The following is a 22,205-nucleotide window of genomic DNA, read 5'->3' as shown; positions in this document are numbered from 1 at the left end:
TTCTCATCTCTGGCTCATAACTCAGTGAACTTGGTTTGTGGACCCTATATTGTTTTAGCAGTTTTTTGTCCCAGGCACCACAATTTAATGGACTTGCCAAACGTAAAAACTCCCTAAAGAAGAGAGAAAGAAAGCAGTTATTCCTTGATTGAGAACATTACGTAATTCACAAACCAAACACAAAATATGGGATTTGATGAAGTATAACAGACTAGTTAAAAATATAAAGCCAACCCAAACAATTATTATAAAATAATATATGTTTTTACATGTGAATTACCTATCACTGAAAAGAGAATAGAATATTGTAAAGGGCTAAAATATGAAATTTGGGGAACCTGTTCTCCTAAAATGTGATATGCAGAAACGTAACAAATTGTCTAGGAATTACACAAATAGGAGTCCTTCGTATCCAGTCATTTATAGCATCCTGTGTAAGTGGGAAAAAGGTATTTCTCTGAAATTTCAACTCCTTATAGCAGAAAAAAATTAGGTCAGGTACCCTTTGCCAGTTTTTCATGTAGAGTATAATACAATGACTTTATAACCTTACAGCTCATGGCTCATCAATAACACAGGTATCTATATCTTCATGTGACATTTGGTTCTGAAAATTCATTCACTGTGAAAACTGAGCCTATCCACTAACTAGGCAGTATAAGTTATTTAATAAAATATTAGTATTAAGTATGAGATAAGATCTTTCTGTTTCATTCACTCTATTTTTAAAGCAGATTACCAAAAATAATCAGGGGGAAATCTCCATGCTCTTTGTAATACTTTAGGTCATCCATAAGATGATGGATAAAGTGAGTAGGAACAGTCTCATTTATCTTGATACAATACTGGTTAGTAAATGGTTTTTTCTTAATTCACTGTTAGATTGGAGCCAGTTAAAAAACATAAACTACAAATAAAATCCAACCATTTTTAGGAAAGTCCTTAAAAGCTTTATAAAAAAGGACTACTTTAACAGCAGAAAAAAATTGTAAAGAGCTGCTTATATCTGAAAGTGACAAGATACAGGAGTTTGTTTTTTTTGTAAATAAGGAAAAGATAACTTACACTTTAAATCTTTTTGGCAAGGTAGTTTCAAAGAAAATATTTTTTTAAGGTGTTTTATCCCTAAAACACACAGTACTGCTTCTCTTTCAGTAAAAAGATTTAAATATATGTATCTCTTGAATGGTTAAACTCTGTTAAGGTGTATCTATACACAGAATACTCCTCAGCAATAAAAAGACTACTGAAATGTAACAATCTGGATGCCTTTCTAAGGCATTATGGTAAGTGAAAACAGTCAATCTCAAAAGTTCATGTACCAAATGATTTCATTTACATAACATTCTCAAAGTGACAAACTTACCGAGATGGAGAACAGATTGGCAGTTTCCAGGGGTTAAGAATGGTGGGGGTTAGGGGAGTGGATATGATAATAAAGGAGTACCACTATAGAGATGTTTGTGATGCCTTGATTGTGTAGTGGGCATATAAACATGTGATAAATAATAAGACCCACAGCATACAAGGATACGTTGTAGCAATGTCAGTTTCTTAGTTTTCATGTATTATGGTTGTAGGAGATGTAAACACCGAAGAAACTTGGAACACAGAACCTCTCTAAATCTGTAAGTAATTTAAAATTAAAAAGTTCAAAAAGTATTTAAGAGAAGCTTTTAATTTTTTTTCAATGTTTGTTTTTTTTTTTTTGAGACACAAAGAGCATGAGGGGGGAGGGGCAGAGAGAGACGGAGACACAGATTCTGAAGCAGGCTCCAGGTTCTGAGCTGTCAATACTGGGCTTGAACTCACAGACCATGAGATCTGAGCCGAAGTGGGAGGCTTAACTGACTGAGCCACCCAGGCGCCCCTCTTAAGAGACTTCTTACACATAAAAAGTTCTCAAATACAAAGTAGATGTAAGTCATAAAGACATGACTTTATTTTTAAAGGAGAGTTTGCTACATTTGAGTGGAAGAAATAAGCACCCTCTGTTTTCTAATAACTGGGCTTACCTAAGACCAATATTTTGAGCACTTTGCCCATTTTTATTGTTTTGGTTTTGCCCACTGATACTTGGATACATGTGTATCATAGCAAAAACTCTTGAATACCAAGACTCTGGGAACTGCGGTTACTACCTGTGGCTTGTTCAACGGCAAGAAAGAGGACACACTGACCTCAGCACCATGGGCTCCAGAGCCTGAGAAGCTAGTCGTTCAAACATCCGCTGGAGGGGCGGGTGCAGTGAGTGGTCCTCGTCTGCCAGGGCGGCACTGCACCGCTGCAGCAATCGGGCGTGAAGGCCAGCTTCACACATGACCTGCTGGTTTCTCTCTGTGTGCACCAGGGCTTGTAAGATATTTGCCACAGCAAGTTGAAGGTCCAGAGCATGCTGAAGTGAGAGAAATCCATGCCACCAGGGCATTCTTAGGAAGAAAGGTGACAGTTCTCTCCACATGAAGCACAACTTGTAATAGGAGGTCTCTACACATTTCAAATTCCCTTCAGATGAATTAAGAAGCTGATGCAGAGTGATCTAGCAATTCAAACAAGGCTAGGCAAACGTTTCCTATCCTCGTTTCACCGGAAGCACACCCAGCTGGACTCCTCTCTCCTCCAAGTCTTTTGTACTGAAAGACTACCTAATAGTATTTTAATTTTTATAGAAGTAATGAATGTGAGGTCTTTTACTTCATGAGTAAACAACCAGTGTAAAGGAAAGCCTTAGAGGCTTTTGTGACACTTTAAGCCTTAGAGGCCATACAACATTTTAGCATAATTAGTCACTGAAGCTCCCATTCACCCAAACTCTTGAGTGCTACAAGTCAAAACATAAATAGCCTCAAAATGGTATCTTCAGTTGTTTTTTCTTTCTGTATGATTCATTAACAGTTTCCACTGATAAGCAGGACTTAGAAGGAGAAACAATTATTTTAGCACTAGAAGTAACCATCTTGGCTACATTTGTACCAAATGAACTGTATTCTAAAACATATATACCTACCTCACAAGAAAGTTAAGACTCAAGTTGAACAATCCTATTTTTTCCTCTCCGACTTTAGTATGTGATATGGAACTGTTCCTTATCACTCTTTCTTGGACCCAGTCCCTTGCTTACACAGTCATATTCACATCCTTTTACTCATTCGCGAAGATGGAAAGGAGCTAACATATCCACACTTACTTCTGGCTGTGTCACTGACCCAACAGAGGCCAGGAGGTCCAGCATAGCAAGCATGGCTCCAGGATGAATGATGACAGCATCAGAACTCTGGAAAGATGTAGTTGCCACATGTAGTTTCAGGTCAGCGACATTTTTAGGAGGGTAAACAGGGGGAGTTGAAACAGAATGATATGCATGCCTGTAAAAAAGAAAGAAGGGTAATTTAGCATTAAATTCAAATACATTCTCTTTTCCATTTCTTCATCTTTTGTTAACTTTGTCCACTGATAAACAAAAACCTTTGTAATTCAAGACTGGGTTACAAAACACTTTAAGGTTGGGATATGAAAAAGCAATATATTATCAATTCTTAGAGTTACATACAATTTAACCATCGATTCTTCTAGACTATGTCTTTACCACTTGTCACTGGGATTGTTTCATTAAAGAAGGGCACATGATGACCAAAGTTAACACTCCTCTCTGATAGATTTGAAAGTGCTAAGAGAGTAAATCCTCAAAGCTCTCATCACACGGAAGTTTTTTTCCTTGTATTTATTTGAGATGATGGACGTTAACTAAACTTACTGTGGTAATCATTTTACAACATGGGGTGAGGCAAGTCATTATGTTGTATACCTTAACTTATAACAGTGCTCTATGTCAATCACGTCTCAATAACACACACACACACACAAAGAAGAATGACACCTGTATCAGAAGATACAACAAATAGGTGAAATCACAGTGATTCAAACTCTAGGAAAGGTGAAAGTTCTGATAAAATATGATGAGGGTATAAATTGAATGAAGTCAAATCCCTCACTAAGATTTTCTTTTGAAATTACCTATGTGTTTGTAACCTTTCCCTAAACTGTGGGCAACATAAGCAAGAACTAACAAGATCCGGGGCGCCTGAGTGGCTCTGTCGGTTAAGCATCCGACTTGAAAGCTCAGGTCTTGATTTTGCAGTTCATGGGTTCGAGCCCCACACTGGGCTCTGTGCTGACAGCTTGGAGCCAGAAGCCTGCTTCAGATTTTGTGTGTGTGTGTGTGTGTGTGTGTGTGTGTGTGTGTGTGTGTGTGTGTGTGCTTTCTCTGCTCTTCCCCTGCTTACGCACTCTCAAAATTAAACATTAAAAAAAAATTACCCACAGATGGTCACGTTAAGAAATAAAATGTCTTATTAAAAAAAAAGAGGGCGCCTGGGTTGTCCAGTCGGTTGAGCATCCGACTTTGGCTCAGGTCATGATCTCGCAGTCCGTGAGTTCGAGCCCCGCGTCGGGCCCTGTGCTGACAGCTCGAAGCCTGAAGCCTGCTTCTGATTCTGTGTCTCCCTCTCTCTCTGCCCCTCCCCCGCTCATGCTCTGTCTCGCTCACTCTCAAAAATGAATACATGTTAAAAAAATTTTTTTTTTAAAAAATGAGCTGACAACATCTATAACTGGGTCAAACTGAGTCAGGGATGGCTCAGAATCTTGGCCACCTGACAATATATATGTTAAGCATCAAGGAAGTTTTCCTTTAGCTTATTTGGAACTACGCTCACATTCTTTTGCATTAATTCACCCCTGAAAATATTCATCACAATTTTTAAAAACTTAGAAGGCATATTTTTACATAACAAGCTTCTATGAGATAGAAAGCCTAGCCATGTCCTGAACATTCCACATTTCTTCTCATCAATGATCTCCACTTTCTATTTCATACTATTCTTCTACAATTCATGAGTTTTGCACATTTTGTATCCTGGCACTAGAAAACAGATGCTTGTGGCTTCAGCCTATGGGAGCTCTTTGTTCCAATGAATTGGTTTCAGCATAATTTGTCTGTTGCTGAGCTCTGTCACTGGGAGCAGTGCAGTTTCAGCGCTCTGGCACAAGAGCAGCTTGGGAAACAGATGCTTTAAGTCAGTGATTTTGTAGCAAAGATCTGGCATTGCCGTGGCTGGTTTTTTTGTTTTTGTTTTTTTTTTTTTTAAAGTACCATTCTCTTTTTAACAGAGATTCCAGGAAAGTATTCAGCTCTACTTACATAAAAAAAACACACGGGCTCTCCTAGTTTATTTAAAGTCTGCATGTCCTCCACCCACTCATTTTTTTCAACTGCTTTTTTTTTTTTTGCTGTTTTTGTTATTTATTTCTAAACTTACTAGGATAGATTTCTAAATGTTTATTACCAATAGCTATCCTCTTCCTATGTTGTTCTTTTATTCTGTGAAATATTATGATCCCATCTAGAAAAAAAGATGATAGTGTAGTAGGAATTCTGAACTATTAAGAAATTTCATAAAAGTTGACATAATTTGAAGAAAAACCAAATTCTAGTTGTATACTTTAGTCACAGTCCTTCCAAAATTATTTCTGAGTTGCCAGATTTAATGTAGATTGAATTTAAATTATGGATATACCCAGGAAGGAGGCTTTGTGCCTTCAGAAAACAAACTCTTTATTAATTAATATATACCCATTATACCAGTACCTTTTATTATTATTATTTTTTAAATTTTTTTTTCAACGTTTTTATTTATTTTTGGGACAGAGAGGGAGCATGAACAGGGGAGGGGCAGAGAGAGAGGGAGACACAGAATCAGAAATAGGCTCCAGGCTCCGAGCCATCAGCCCAGAGCCTGACGCGGGGCTCGAACTCACGGACCACGAGATGGTGACCTGGCTGAAGTCGGACGCTTAACCGACTGCGCCACCCAGGCGCCCCATACCAGTACCTTTAAAAAAAAAAAGTTTATTTATTTGGGGGAGAGGAGAGAGAGAGCGAGAGAGAGCGCACGCGCATGTGGGCACAAGCAGGGGACAAGTAGAGACAGGGAGATAGAGAATCCCAAGCAGACTCTGTGCTGTCAGTGCAGATTCCAACATGACGCTCGATCTCACAGATCGTGAGATCACGCATGACCCGAGCCAACATCAAGAGTTGGATGCTCAATTGATTGAGCCATCCAGACACCCCACAGTAGTATGCCTTTTAATCTTATATAAGATAACAATACTCTGATATAAAAATTGCATTCATTCTTCTCAAACTGGGAAAATACTGTAAACACTGCTAAATCTAAAACATGGTATTTATTAACTAAAATTAGGCCTATTTTAACAGGCATTATATAATATTAATACTTATTTAGCCACTTAGGTATCACCACAGGTATTATCATTTTTAAAATTTAGACATGAGAGTAAGTTTATTAAACGGATAATCTCAAGCAAGACCTACTCATTTACAAACGTAGGCTAAAACAACATTTCAAAATTTAGTTAATTTTTATGCTGCCATTACTTTTAAAACTTAGAAAAATTGCTACTTAATATTTCAATCTAAATTTTCATATATATTTAAGATTTACCTACCTCTTTGGGGAATATATTCTTGAATATTTAAATTCTGAATATGCTTTGCCTTAATTACCATCAAGTGTGTATAGACACTGAGTAACAGATACCATGTTTGAATAATAACTAGTACTCGCCACCTTTTTCTCCCCTGCAGATATATTATAGAAAACCTTGGTTTTTATTTTGTATTTTGTTTTCGTCTCCTTCCTCTAACTGTGATTAAATATCGTTCAGCTATAATTCTGTTCCATTATTCTTTCTGAATAATGAATACTAATGAAAAATGTTATGAGTTTTGGTTTTCTAAATACTATAAGGTTTCTTAGGCATTTCCCCCCCATTCTTAAAAAAAAGAGAAGAATCTCCAGCATTTTACAATAACAGACAAGAATCACAAACTCAAAACTTCCTTCGTGTCTGAAAATTCCAATAAGCCATAAAAACTAATACATTGTTGGTTTCTCCTTTGGCCAACAAAAACAACATATTTTGCCACAAGAAGAAATGCCATGAGCTGATGTAATTTGTTGAGACGTTCTAGAGATATTCTAATTTCAAGTTACCATATCTGCATGTGAAAATAAAAGCACTGTTTTATTAGCTTATGATTCTTATCACTGAGCAAAATCTATGTAACCTGACCAGAATGGCAACCTGAAAATGTCAACACTGACCTTACTATTAGCATGAACAATATTGGGAACTTCCTTGGGGTAAAGCCAACCTGAGAGCCTAATTAGCATTCCCATAGAAAAGATTCAGTTAAACAGGGCTGTGGATTCAGTGAAGGTTTCCCCCAAGTCAAAGATATGGCATCCTCACATGCAGCTGTGTTGCAAATGATGACAAAATGTTCTTGATCTAAGCCCTTAAATAACTCTCTATGATATGGAATGAAATTTCCCTTTGTCAAATTATCATTTAAATAAAACAGTTCTGATGAATTTCCTTTCATGTGTTGCTTTAATCTATGAATTTCTATTGAAAGTATTTTATAGTTTTTGGTTAATACTAAAAAATGGTTAAATGTTTTTAAACACAGCAATTTTTATACCTTTACCCTTCAGGGAATCATAAATGTGACTTTTAAGAATGAAAACTAGTAATTAAAACTATTTTTCTAATATCCAATATGTGGGATAGTGAGCATACGTGAATCTTCAAACACTAAGAATACCTTTTACTGCCTTCATTTTAGCAACAGAAGATACTGTATCAACTCAAATTGATTTTATGGTTTCTTGCATTAAAAAAAAATGTTCTTAGAACGACAAAAAAGGAATAGTTTTAAAATAGAAATACACTGAACAACACTAAATTTGTTTAAGACTATTCTGAACTCTTCTATGATTTACTGTCAGAAAATGAGCTGTAAGCTTCAGTGCAAACATAAGAGAAAAAGGAAAATACAAGTCCATATATCTGATGAATATTACTACTGAAATATATTGAAATACAGGATTTGTAATAAATACTTTTAATACAAAAACTCGACTAACATGCGAGTTTCAAATCCTGAATAAGAGATAAAATTAATCAATAACATAGCTGAACCTCAGTATTCAATTTTAGAAAGCTACAATGGAAGAATATTAATACAAGACCAAAAGACTTGTACTTGGTTATGAGAAAAACTGGGGAAGGAAGGGTATTGGTTTCAACTGCACAGACTATGATCATTTTAAATATAGGTTGCAAATGGCATCTTAAATGGATCTTAATTGTACTCTTGTCAACCAACTGCTGGTTCTTTATATTCATAAGCTTTATATACAAGGAAGACTAGATCAGCTTAGAAACAGATATACACAGAACCAATGAAAGCAACAGCTAGGTAAGTTTTTTTATTCGCTTTTTCCAAAGGCTGGCCATGACAAGTCTCTACAACAGCATCACATTTCAACTGGTTGAACCTGATTGAGAAAACACACATTTCCTTGCCAGTGCTGTGATGTTCATTTTGGAGTAATGGTAAAAACTGAAGAATGCTTCCTAGCACCTTTAAAGTAAAAAGAAAAAGTACTCTACATAAAAAAGCATTAAGTCCTCATTTCTAAATTAATTTTGATAAAAGATACACTGCTCTCAAGGCAAAATGTATATTTCACTCTAAATATTAGAGTCAAATGACAAAATTCTAAACGTCCCTCATATCTTCATGGCATTAACACATTTTGTGCTCATAAATATACTCAGAAGTTGACAATTCTAAAACCTAAAAAAATCTGAAAGCCAAAAAATTTTTGTACAAAGCACAATCACCACATTTACACATAATTAAGCACAGGGAAGAAAAAAAACACACAAATAAAGATTGACTTCCATTATAAGATCAGTACCTTTTCCTGGACAAAGCTGGTGTACCCCAAGGAGAGGGGAGAGAAGACTCACTTGTCAGGCAAGGAGGGATCTGTTCTGCACGACTACAGACAACAAAACAGACAGGGTGGTTTAGAGAGGTTAGAAGAGAACACCAGGTTGGCAGTTGGTTAGTTTCACAAGAAATACCAGTAAAAGTTTAATAAGGAACACCCTCCATACTCAGCAGGAACAAGAAACAAGACTACAACACATGCACTGAGGGAAACAGAAAAGCATGCTTAAGGCAGATGCTTATCCATTAATGTTACACTTAACACATTTGTTAAACAGAGTGTCATAAGGCCTGCTTTTCACAAAGTAAACTAAAACTGAGGTATACTAACTAGGATGAGTAGAAAAGGGGAAAGAGGTTGAATCTACATATACAAATTTCAATTTCAAACAGCTTATTCCTTGAATACTACGCCATACTATGTTTCTTTTTAACAATATATATGCATTTTTAAAAAGTAAAAAACTGGAAAACAGTGTTTCTTACATTACTTGTATTTTCTTATCTGAAGAGTAAGGTCTAAGAAATATGGTCAAGAAGCAAGAAACATCTCTCAGTAGATATTTCAAAGTAGATACTTCACAGTAAATGATGTAAAACCTATTAGAAGCTATCCACATAGAATTACTTGCTTTACATATGGGGGCAATATAGAAAACATTTCAGTTATCTCATGAAATAAAACTATGTTAACTTTAAAAGTGATAATGCGTGGGACAAATCAGCACCATGACCACTCTCACATTATCTTCAAGCTGAGAACGCTTTAATCACTGAAAATAACTAATTTAAGTAAAGTGGTACTCCTATGATCCACCTTAGAACCCTGGAACTCCCTCATTGTAGATATTATCACAATATATTGTAGTTGTTTATTTATGTGTCTGTGTTTTAGCTAAAGGATGGCCACGTCTAAAGGAGTCTTGTGCTTGAACTCTCAAAATAACATCGCGTGGAACAGTTGTTCGTAAAGTATTTTTTAATGAACGAATAAGTAAAGAAATCTGATAGACTCTTGAACTATCATCGTCTCTTATGGAACTATATTCTTTTTCAAGGATCATGAAATATTGAGAGTGATTATGAATGTTGAGAATATATTCTCCGTCTGGAAATACATATAATCATAACCACTGTCTCCTGCTGATAACTAATATCTTTAAGTCCGGATATACCTAATGTTGAGGATAGAGGAGAAAGAACAATAGTAAATACCAGCGTTAAAGTAAACTTTATAGAAACTTACTTTAAGTACATCAAGAGCTAACTGACCCTAGATTTACAAATAATACACAAATGTTCATGTTGAAAACCTTAACATCAGAGCAACGGTAATATTCGCAAATAAGTGATAAACAAGCAAATAAAAGATTCATTTTCATTTCCTTTCAAGTTAACTTATAATTCAAGCCTTAATGCTGAAGTCACACAGAGCATCTCCTTTAATTCAGAGCAGAGCAAAGCCATACCTGTCAAAAGAATCTGTAGCTACTTTGTAGAGATAAATAAAGAGTTTACTGCAGTGCCGTAAAGTGGGTGACACTGTGTCCATCGAGATTACATCTTCCTCCAAAAGTCTTTGAAATGGCTGTGTGTTTGAGGGGAAGACATTCATGGGGCTTATTTTTCTTAGGTCTGAGAAGCAGCCAAGAAATCGAACAGCATCTGCCAACTTCTCATACTGAATCTCTGTTTTGAAGAAATGAGAGTTGGCTGGCTCATAGCGCATTGCTGCAGTCAATGTGCAAAACACAGTGTGGAGAAGTTCAAACACTTGATTCTGGTTCACTTTCTCCCAGCCATTCTTGGGTGGTGAGCTCAAAGACCTTTCCATGGCAACAAGCAAGGATGTAATGTACACAAATCCTCCAACTTTCCTAAAAACTGTTCTTGAACGATGGCTTTCTCGAAGGACTGATAGGAGGGCCTAAAGGGGATGAAAAAAACAAAACCCCTTATAATTCAAATTAAAGCAAAATACATGAACGTCAAAAGGGAACATGATTTCTATGAACATACAATAGTAATGTTTTTGTCATTTCCCATTAACCAGCCCTATAATGCATGTCAAATATTTTACTAATTAAAAAATACCATTTTACACAAAAATAGACACATAGATCAATGGAACAAAATAGAGACTTAGAAACAAACCCACACTTATATGGTCAATTAATCTACGACAAAGGAGGCAAAAATATACAATAGGGAAAATAAACAGTCTCGTCAACAAATGGTGCCAGGAAAACTGGACAGCAAACTGCAAAAGAATGAAAGTGTACCACTTTCTTACACTGTACACAAAAATAAACTCAAAATAGATTAAAGACCTACTTATGAGATCTGAGACCATAAAACTAAAACAAAAAACAAAAAAAAAAAACCACAGGCAGTGATTTCTCTGACATCAGCTGTATAAACATTTTTCTAGACATGTCTGCTAAGGCAAGGGAAACAAAAAGTAAAAATTAAACTATAGGGACCATATCAAAATAAAAAGCTTTCGCACAGCAAAAGAAACCACCAATAAAACAAAAAAGACAACCTACCGAATGGGAAAAGATATTTGCAAATGATTATCTGATAAGGGGTTAATATCCAAAATATATAAAGAACTTATACAACACCAAACAAACAAAAAAATGCAATGTAAAAACGGGCAGAAGACATAAACAGACATTTTTCCAAAGAAGACACACAGATGGCAAACAGACACACGAAAAGATGCTCAACATCACTAATCATCAGAGGAGAGCCAAGATGGTGGAACAGCATGGAAGTTTTTTTGCATCTCTCATTGCTGAAATGCAGCCAGATCAACGCTAAACCATCCTGCACATCTAGAAAAGTGATCTGAGGATTCACACAACAATCTGCACAACCTGAACCACAGAACTCGGCAGGTACACAGCGCGGAGAGGTGAACTAGGAAAAAGAAAAGCTGAGGAGGGCAGGGAGCTGTTTTTGCTTGCGGAGAGAGGTCGGAGATGGGGAAGAGTATGGGAAAAGCACCTCCCCTCCAAAGCAGCTGGAGAGAAAGTGGAAAGTGGAAACAGCTTCAGGGACTGAACAAAAAAAGGGAGAAAGGAGAGGGTTTAAAATTCCATCAAGACTTTATAAACAGGAGGAGTGCAGAGTCTGAGGCTCCAAAGCTTGATACCTGGTGGTGCTCTAGTGAGAAGGGCAAATCCCCAAGAGCAGAGAGCGAGGTCCGAGGGGTCCACAGGCCACAAGGGGAGTGGCGGTTCCTCTGCAGGGAGGACATTTGGTAGAGGCTGTGCGGCCACCCCACAGGCAAAGGTACCAGCAGGCCCCAGAGAAAAACCACATTCACTGGTGTTGCAACAAGGACGTTAAGGGGGAAGCCTGGTGCTAGATGTGTGTTGTCATTTTCCATAAACCCTGAAATGCTGCTGCTACAAGGTTGCACAAACTTTTTCTGAGGCGGATTGGCACCCAGCCAACAGTCTCTGGGCACTGGCAGAAGCACAATCTTGTGAATGTTCCTGGAGTCGGGCCGCACTCGCCCATTGCTCAGCAAGACCCTCCTCCAGAGAATCTGAGTGGGTCAAAGCCACAATTCCTCAGAAGAGAGGGGTTGGAGGAGGAGCCAACATGGCAGAGAAGTAGGCGGATCCAAAGGTCCCCTGTCTCTCAAACAAAGCCGTCTTGAGGCCAAAGGACTTTGAATCCCAAGAGTCTGGGAAGAAGAGGCAGAGTTGCTTCCAGGGACCCACCGGGACAACCTGACAGGCCATAGGTGGAGCACTTCAAGGAACAGACAGCATAACCACAGTGGAGGCGGTACTTGCCTACCACCATACCATGCCCCTTGGTGCCTGGTAACTACATATCTACTAGAGTGGGATTAACGCTGATGAACCAGATAGCCCTTGCTCCAGACAAGCTCTGTTGCATTGCCTGGTTTAATTCTTGGACAATTCTTACTATATAGATACATTCATCCTTTTCTTCTTATTTCTTCCCTCCTCTAGTCTGGTTACTCTGGTTATTGGTCTGTTTAAGCAGACATATTTAATCCATTCTCTTGATACATGTTCTATACCTCCTTCCTTATTTTCCTTTCTCTCTCTCTAGATTAAGGCTATAGTTTCTATTGCTGGTCAATTTTTATTTTTTCTTTTTCCCAACCCTGTTGTTTCTCTCATTGTATGGGATAATGCCTCTTCCATCAGCAATGCCTCCACCCTGTTGTCTACTGGTAGCTGGCGTTTCTGGCTTTTTGTTTTTGGGTTTTTTGTGTTTGTGTGTTTTCTTTTTCTGTTTGTTTTTTGTTTATTTGTCTGTTTGTTTTCCCTTCCAGGGCTACTTCGACAATCAAAGTACACCTGGTGGAGGGTCCAAAACATCACTACGAGTAGGGAAATAAAGTAACCAAACTCACAATAACAGACAGTAAGTAACTCCAAAAAACACCTCCTGAAGGGCCAGGCCCTAGACAGTGTACGGCCCCTCTTTAATATAGTAGTGCTTGCAGAAACAGGGCACATAATAAGTTTTTAAGACACATAAGGGACAGAAAACTAGCCAAAATGATGAAACGGAAGAATTCTCAAAAGAAATTCCAGGAAGAAATGACAGCTAAAGAACTGATCAAAACAAATAGAAACAGTATAATTGAATAAAAATTTAGAAAAATAGTCATAAGATTAATTGCTGGGCTAGAAAAAAGCATACAAAGACAGATGAGAATCTATTGCTGCAGAGATCAAGGAACTGAAAAATAGTCATGAATTAAAAAGTGCTGTAAATGAGGTGTAAAATAAACTGGAGGCAGTGACAGTGAGAATTGAACAGGCAGAGGGGAGAATAGGTGAATTAGAAGATAAAATTATGGAAAAAGAGGAAGCTGAGAAAAGAGAGATAAAAAAATTCTGTATCACAATGGGAGAATTAGAGAACTAAGTGATTCCATGAAATGCAACAATATCTGTATCATAGGAGTTCCAGAAGAAGAAGAAGAGAGAGAAAAGGGGCTGAAACTGTGCTTGAACAAATCATAGCTGAAACTTCCCTGATCTGGGGAAGGAACAGACAATGAAATCCAGGAGGCACAGAGAACTCCCTTCAGAGGTAACTTGAATCGATCTTCTGCATGATGTTATCATAGTGAAACTGGCAAAATACAAGGATAGAGAGAGAATTCTGAAAGCAGCTAGGGAAAAATGGGCCTTAACATACAAGGGTAGACACATAAGGATAGCAGCAGACCTATCTACTAAAACTTGGGAGGCCAAAAAGGAGGAGCAGGAAACTTTCAACGTGATGAACAGGAAAAATATGCAGGCAAGAATCCTTTATCCAGTAAACTTGTCATTCAGAATGGAATGAGATATAAAGGTTTTCCCAAACAAACAAAAACTGAAGGAATTCATCACCACTAAACCAGCCCTAGAAGAGATTCTAAGGGGGATCCTGTGAGACAAAGTACCAGAGACATCGCTACAAGCATGAAACCTACAGACAACACAATGACTCTAAACCCATATCTCTCAGTAATAACACTGAATGTAAATGGACTAAAAGTTCCAATCAAAAGACACAGGGTATTAAAATGGATAAAAAAAACAAAATCCATCTATTTGCTGTCTACAAGAGATCCATTTTAAAACTGAGGACACCTTCAGATTGAAAGTGAGGGGATGGAGAACCATCTATCATGCTACCGGAGGTCAAAAGAAAGCTGGAGTAGCCATACTTATATCAGACAAACTAGACTTTACACTAGATTTTAAAATAATTACGGGGTCTATCCATCAAGAAGTGCCAACACTTATAAATGTCTATGCACCGAATTCGGCAGCACCTAAATATATAGAACAATCAATCACAAACATAAGCAGTCTTATTGGTAAGAATGTGGTAATTGCAGGGGACTTTAATACTCCACTTACAACAACGGACAGATCATCTAGACAGAAAATCAATAAAGAAACAATGGCCCTGAATGATACACTGGACCAGATGAACTTGACAGATATATTTAGAACTTTCCATCCTAAAGCAGAATATACATTCTCCTTGAGTGCACATAGAACATTCTCCAAGAGAGATCACATACTGGGTCACAAAACCTCAATAAATATATAAGAATTGATATCATACTATGCACACTTAAGGATCACAGTGCTATGAAACTTGAAATCCAACACAGGAAAAAGTATGGAAAACCTTCAAATGCATGAAGGTTAAAGAACATCTTACTAAAGAACAAATGGGTCAACCAGGCAATTAAGAAAGAAATTAAAAAATACATGGAAACAACTGAAAATGAAAACACAACTATCCAAACCCTTTGGGATGCAGCAAAAGCAGTCCTAAGAGGAAAATACATTGCAATCCAGGCCTACCTCAAGAAAAAGAAAAATTCCAAATACAAAATCTAACGGAACACCTAAAGGAACTAGAAGAACAACAAATGCCAAACCCAGCAGAAAAAGAGAAATAATAAAGATAAGAGCAGAAATAAACAATATAGAATCCAAACAAATAGTAGAACAGATCAATGAAACCAAGAGTTGGTTTTTTGGAAAAATAAACAAAATTGATAAACCCCCAGCCAGACTTCTCAAAAAGAGAGAGGACACAAATAGATAAAATCACAAATGAAAATGGATTTATCACAACCAATCCCTCAGAATTACAAGCAGTTATCATAGAATACTATAAAAAATTATATGCTAACAAACTGGACAACCTGGAAGAAATGGACAATTTCCTAGACACCCACATACTACCAAAACTCAAACGGGAAGAAATAGAAAATTTGAATAGATCCATAACTCGTAAAGAAATTGCATCAGTTATCAAAAATGTCCCAACAAATAAGAGCCCTGGACCAGATGGTTTCCCTGGGGAATTCAACAGATATTTAAAGCAGAATTAATACCTATCCCTTTTCAAGCTGTTAAAAAAAAAAACGGAAGGAAAACTTCCAGATTCATTCTATGAAGCCAGCATTACCTTGATTCCCAAACCAGAAAGAGACCCCACTAAAAGGAGAATTACAGGCCAATATTCCTGATGAACATGGATGCAAAAATTCTCAACAAGATATTAACAAATCGAATTCAACAGCATATAAAAAGAACTATTCACCATGATCAAGTGGGATTCATTCCTGGATTGCAGGGCTGGTTCAATATTAGCAAATCAATCACTGTGATACATCACATTAATAAAAGAAAGGAAAAGAACCATATGATCCTGTCAATAGATGGAGAAAAAGCATCTGACAAAATATAGCATCCTTTTCTAATAAAAACCATTAAGAAAGTTGGGATAGAAGGAACATACCTAAACATCATAAAAACCATACATGAAAAGCCCACAGCTAATATCATTCTCAATGGGGAAAAACTGAGAGCTTTCCCCCTGAGATCAGGAACATGACAGGGATGTCCACTCTCACCACTGTTGTTTAACATAGGGTTGGAAGACCTAGCATCAGCAATCAGACAACAAAAGGAAATCAAAGGCATCAAAATTGGCAAAGAAGAAGTCAAACTTTGACTTTTTGCAGACGACATGATACTCTACATGGAAAATCCGAAAGACTCCACCAAAAGACTGCTAAAACTGATACCTGAATTCAGCAAAGTCGCAGGGTACAAAATCAATGTACAGGAATCAGTTGCATTTTTATACCAATGATGAAGCAACAGAAAGAGAATTAATGACACTGATCCCATTTACAATTGTACCAAGAACCATAAAATAAAGGAATAAACCTAACCAAAGATGTAGAAGATCTGCATGCCGAAAATTATAGAAAGCTTATGAAGGAAACTGAAGAAGACACAAAGAAATGGAAAAACATTCCATGCTCATGGATTGGAAGAATAAACATTATTAAAATGTCAATAGTACACAAAGCAATCTACACATTCAGTCCAATCCCAATCAAAAATTGCACCGGCATTCTTCTCAAAGCTAGAACAAACAATCCTTAAAATTTGTATGGAACCACAAAAGACCCTGAACAGCCAAAGTAATATTGAAGAAGAAAACCAAAGTGGGAGGCATCACAATCCCAGACTTTAGCCTCTACTACAAAGCTGTAATCATCAAGGCGGTACGGTATTGGCACAAAAACAGACACATAGACCAATGGAATAGAACAGAGAACCCAGAATTAGACCCACAAATGTATGGCCAACTAATCTTTGACAAAGCAGGAAAGAGTATCCGATGGAAAAAAGACAGTCTCTTTAACAAATGGTGCTGGGAGAACTGGACAGCAACATGCAGAACAATGAAACTAGACCACTTTCTTACACCGTACACAAAAATAAACTCTAAATGGATGAAAGACCTGAATGTGAGACAAGAAATCATCAAAACCCTAGAGGAGAAAGCAGGTAACAACCTCTTTGACCTCAGCTGCAGCAATTTTTTGCTATACACATCTACAAAGGCAAGGAACTAAAAGCAAGAATGATCTCATCATTGGGACCTTATCAAGATTAAAAGCTTCTGCACTGCAAGGAACCAATCAACAAAACTAAAAGGCAACCGATGGAATGGGAAAAGATATTTGCAAATGATATATCGGATTAAGGGCTGGTATTCAAAATCTATAAAGAACTTACCAAACTCCACACCCAAAAAACAAATAATCCAGTGAAGAAATGGGTAAAAGACATGAACAGACACTTTTCTAAAGAAGACACCGAGATAGCCAACAGGCACATGAAAAGATGCTCAATGTCATTCATCATCAGGGAGACAGAAATTAAAGCCATAGTGAGATACCACCTCACACCAGTCAGAGTGGCTAAAATGAACAACTCAGGAAACTACAGATGCTGGCGAGGACGTGGAGAGATGGGAACCCTCTTGCATTGTTGGTGAGAATGCAAACTGCTGCAGCTGCTCTGGAAAACAGTGTGGAGATTCCTCAAATAATTAAAAATAGAACTTCCCTATGACCCAGCAATAACACTACTAGGAATTTATCCAAGGGATACAGGGGTGCTGATGCATAGGGGCACATGTACCCCAATGTTTATAGCAGCGCTTGCCACAATAGCCACCTTATGGAAAGAGCCTAAATGTCCTTCAACTGATGAACGGGTAAGGAAGATGTGGTTTATATATACAATGGAATACTGCTTGGCAATGAGAAAGAACAAAATCATACCATTTGCAGCAACGTGGATGGAACTGGAAGGTATTATACTGAGTGAAATAAATCAGTCAGAGAAGGACAGATATCATATGTTTTCATTCATATGTGGATCTTGAGAAACTTAACAGAATAACATGGGGGAAGGGAAGGGGAAAACAAACAGTTACACAGAGGGAGGGAGGCAAACCACAAGAGACTCTTAAATACAGAAACAAACTGAGGGTGGACAGGGCGTGGGGGAGAGGGAAAACGGGTGATGGGCATTGAGGAGGACACTTGTTGGGATGAGCACTGGGTATTGTACGTAAGCCAATTCACTAATCATCAGGTAAATGCAAATCAAAACAACAAAATATCTCATACCTGTCAGAATGGCTAAAATAAAAAACACAAGAAATAACAAGTGTTGGTGAGGATGTAAAGAAAAGGGAAGACTCATGTGCTGTTGGTGGGAATACAAACTGGTGTAGCCACTGTGGAGAATAGCATGGAGGTTGCTTAAAAAATTAAAAACAGAAATACCATATGATCCAGTAATTCCATTACTGGGTATTTACAAAAAGAAAATAAAAACACTAATTCGAAAAGATGTATGTACCCCTGTGTTTACCACAGCATTATTTGCAACAGCCAACATATGGGAGCAACCCAAGTGTCCATCAATAGTTGAATGGATAAATAAGATGTGGTGTGTATATATGTAATGGAATATTAGTCATAAAAAAGAATATCTTTCCATTTGCAACAACATGAATGGATCTAAAGGGTATAATGCTAAGTGAAATAAGTTAGAGAAAGACAAATACCATAATTCATGGAATTTAAGAAAGCAAGCAAACAAACAAGAAAAAAAAGACACAACAAAAAGAGACTCAAATAGAATAAACTGGTAGTTGCCAGAGGGGAGGTGGGGGGGGATGGGTGAAACAGGTGAAAAGAATTAAGACTACACTTATAGTGATGAGCACTGAGTAATGTATAGAATTGTTGAATCATTATATTGTACACCTGAAACTAATTTAACACTGTATTAATTACACTTCAATTAAGAGATGTATTAAAGGCAAGAGATAATTTTAGGAAACACTGTCACATATTTCTTTTGATAGAATAAGGCTACACCCAAATCCTGATGGAAAAGTTTTCCTATGTCTTTGATGGATAATGATGTCAGTAAATTCAGTGATATTTACAAAGTAATTGTATTAAATAAATAAAATACACATTCTAGTATAATTTTACACAATCACGAACATTTATAACTGTGTATGTATGCAAACTGATTTATTCTAGAAAGGATCAGAAATCAGGGCAGCCAAAACCAGAAGTATTTCAACTCATATAAAGTGACCATATCCTGATACTTTGGAAAGAGGAGTCACTTCAAAGGACTTATTAGACAGACTCTCCTGCAAAGTGAATTAGAGTCTGATAGCTGAAAGCATGCTCTTGCCCAGAATAGCTCTAAGTACTATGAAATAAAACCTGAAGGTCAAACAAGTAAAACAATCTTTTAGAACTATTTTTCTCTGAACTACCACACTTTTTAACTTAGTTTAATATTAAAAATAACACATTATAAAACTGCCTAACATTTTGTGGGCTCTTAATATGTACAAGGCACTTCTTTCAGTTGTGTACTATCTTATTTAAACCTCTCCATAATGCTGTGTGCTAGGCACTATTACTATCCAGTTAAAATGTGGTTCAACACGGTTAAATAACTTGCCAAAAATTTTACAGCTTACACAATGGCAATGAGGGGATATAAACCCAGGTGCAATGATGCCCCTACTCGTGCACCTAATCATGCCACTTACTGCCTCAAACAACAATCTGAAATCTGTGCTGACACATGGGCTCCTTTTCACTCTGTTTCAGCCGCTGGAACACCAAGGATATTTAATACTACCTAACACGCAGTTTACAACCTTTCCAATCATTATTCTTGAAAAGGTCATTTTATTAAAATGTCTCCCATTTCTAATGGTATTTGAAGAAGAGAAATGGTAAATATTAATACATATAATTACCCTTTCAAAATATACTACAGAAATTATATATAACTATGCCTTAATTATTTTAAAATATACAATCTGTATATATAAATAAAATTCTAAAGTACAATGTATTCCTTCCATTATTCTGCCAATAAATTTCCATTATAATAGGATCTGATAGTATAGTTTCCACACCTTGTCAAATTTAATAAACTGTACTTACACTTGCAATATCAACTCATATGACCATAATATTTTGTAACTTTTTTTACTTTTAAACATTTTATAATCTAGCCTGGAGACTAAATGCAAGGGCTACAGTCAGAATGCTCGGGTTGAAATTCTGACTCCAACGTTACAAAATGTTTTACTACAGTCAGCCACTTAATCTTTCTGTGCCTGGGTTTTCGCTTGTATAAGGGTAGTAACGATAACTTTCTCCACAGGAAGTACCTGCAAAAGCGTTAACAAAGTGCCTGATATAAGCCCATGACCGTCGTCATCTTTAAAAACACACTGGGGAAACAGTACAAGTATTATTGTATATAGAAGGAAGGGTGAGTTCAGAGGTAAAGTAATATTCAGAAAACCGTATCACAGGTTAGAATTAGGCTTAAGCGTTAGAAAAACAATTGACTGAGTCCAAAAGTCCTCAGTCCAGTAGTCTGTATCACATACTTCTGGATAAGTTCATCTCCTACTACCTCAAAACTGGTACTCTCCTGGCACTCCTGACATCATCACAGCATAATCTCAGTATTTGAAAATTTTCAAATACTGGTAATAATCTAATATGCTGCTGAAGTCAATAATTAATGGTAAGGAGCAAACCCTAAAGATACAATGAAATGTTGATGGTAGGTGGTGGTTAGACACAATCATCAGCTACATATGAATCTGCAATAAACATAATGCATATAATTCAAATTTGTGCATTGATAGAATCATAAAATACTACATACAGAATTTTGGGTTTCTGCCCCAATAATTACAAATTAAATAGGTCTGTGGTTGTGTCAGCTGAACAGAGGCACCAAGAGGCGGTTCTGAATGCAGTGAAAATGGGAATTGAAATCGAGGTCCTCCCAATCCTCCTCACCCCACACTCCCTCCTGTCCTCGAAGCAGTGGAATGTTAGAGCCAGCTCATACTGGCTCTTGAAAGGCAAGTGTTCTATTTTTGGAATTTTATGTGCTAGTTGTTAAAACATAGCCATAATTAAAAATTAAGGTCTATAACTTACAACTAAATTGCTTAATTAATTTATTTATTTAAATATTTTTATTTAGTTTTGAGACAGAGAGAGACAGAGCATGAACAGGGGAGGGTCAGAGAGAGAGGGAGACACAGAATCCGAAGCAGGCTCCAGGCTCTGAGCTGTCAGCACAGAGCCTGATGCGGGGCTCGAACCCACAGACTGTGAGATCATGACCTGAGCTGAAGTCAGACACTTAACCGACTGAGCCACCCAGGCACCCCTGAATAAATTATTTTAAAAACAAACTAAAAGTAAATACTCAAAACTCATCACTTCCTACTTATTTTCTATATTTTACTATTACCTGTACTCTTTTTTTAATTAATTTATTTGTTAAAAAAAATTTTTTTTTTGGAGTGTTTATTTTTGAGAGAGAGAGAGAGAGAGACAGAGCATGAGCGGGGGAGGGGCAGAGAGAGAGGGAGACACAGAATCTGAAGCAGGCTCCAGGCTCCGAGCTGTCAGCACAGAGCCTGACGCGGGGCTCGAACTGATGAGCCGTGAGATCATGACCTGAACCGAAGTCGAATGCTCAACCGACTGAGCCAGCCAGGCGCCCCTTTATTTTTTTAATGTTTATTTATTTTTGAGACAGCAAGAGACAATAAGGTGCCGTGGGGGTGTGTAGAAGGGTCATAGAGAGGGAGAAAGAGAATCCCAAGCAGGCTCCAAGCTGTCACACACAGCCCAACACAGCGACTGATGTCCCAAACTGTGAGATTGTGACCTGAGCCAAAATCAAGAGTCAGACACTTAACTGACTGAGCCACCCAGGTGCCCCTATTACCTGTATTCTTAAGATACTTTACAATGGGGTGCTATTGTGTGTCTCTTCCCAATCCACATTCAGTAACACATTAATTGCCTGAAACAGGTCACCGTGGCAGTAGTCACATCATGGAAGTC

General features: G+C 37.3%; 1 protein-coding gene across 14 annotated transcripts in view; it reads right to left on the bottom strand.

The window, feature by feature from the left end:
• The window catches only part of WDFY3 (WD repeat and FYVE domain containing 3), a 276,232-nt gene that overhangs the window by 111,588 nt on the left and 142,439 nt on the right, over positions 1–22,205 (bottom strand). For 13 of the 14 annotated variants that reach the window (XM_027059971.2, XM_027059983.2, XM_027059961.2 and 10 more), the window contains 5 exons: positions 10,360–10,817; positions 8,856–8,939; positions 3,188–3,365; positions 2,181–2,395; positions 1–113 (listed from right to left, as the gene is read on the bottom strand). In XM_027059971.2, coding sequence (XP_026915772.1) covers positions 1–113; positions 2,181–2,395; positions 3,188–3,365; positions 8,856–8,939; positions 10,360–10,817 — 1,048 coding nt within the window. The remainder of the gene's footprint in view (positions 114–2,180; positions 2,396–3,187; positions 3,366–8,855; positions 8,940–10,359; positions 10,818–22,205) is intronic. The other variant, XM_027060028.2, reaches the window with a different exon arrangement.

Source organism: Acinonyx jubatus, chromosome B1 (genome assembly GCF_027475565.1).
Source record: "Acinonyx jubatus isolate Ajub_Pintada_27869175 chromosome B1, VMU_Ajub_asm_v1.0, whole genome shotgun sequence".
Lineage (NCBI taxonomy): Eukaryota > Metazoa > Chordata > Mammalia > Carnivora > Felidae > Acinonyx > Acinonyx jubatus.
The sequence above is the reverse complement of the archived record's forward strand: the minus strand, read 5'-3'. Positions and strand labels throughout refer to the sequence as shown.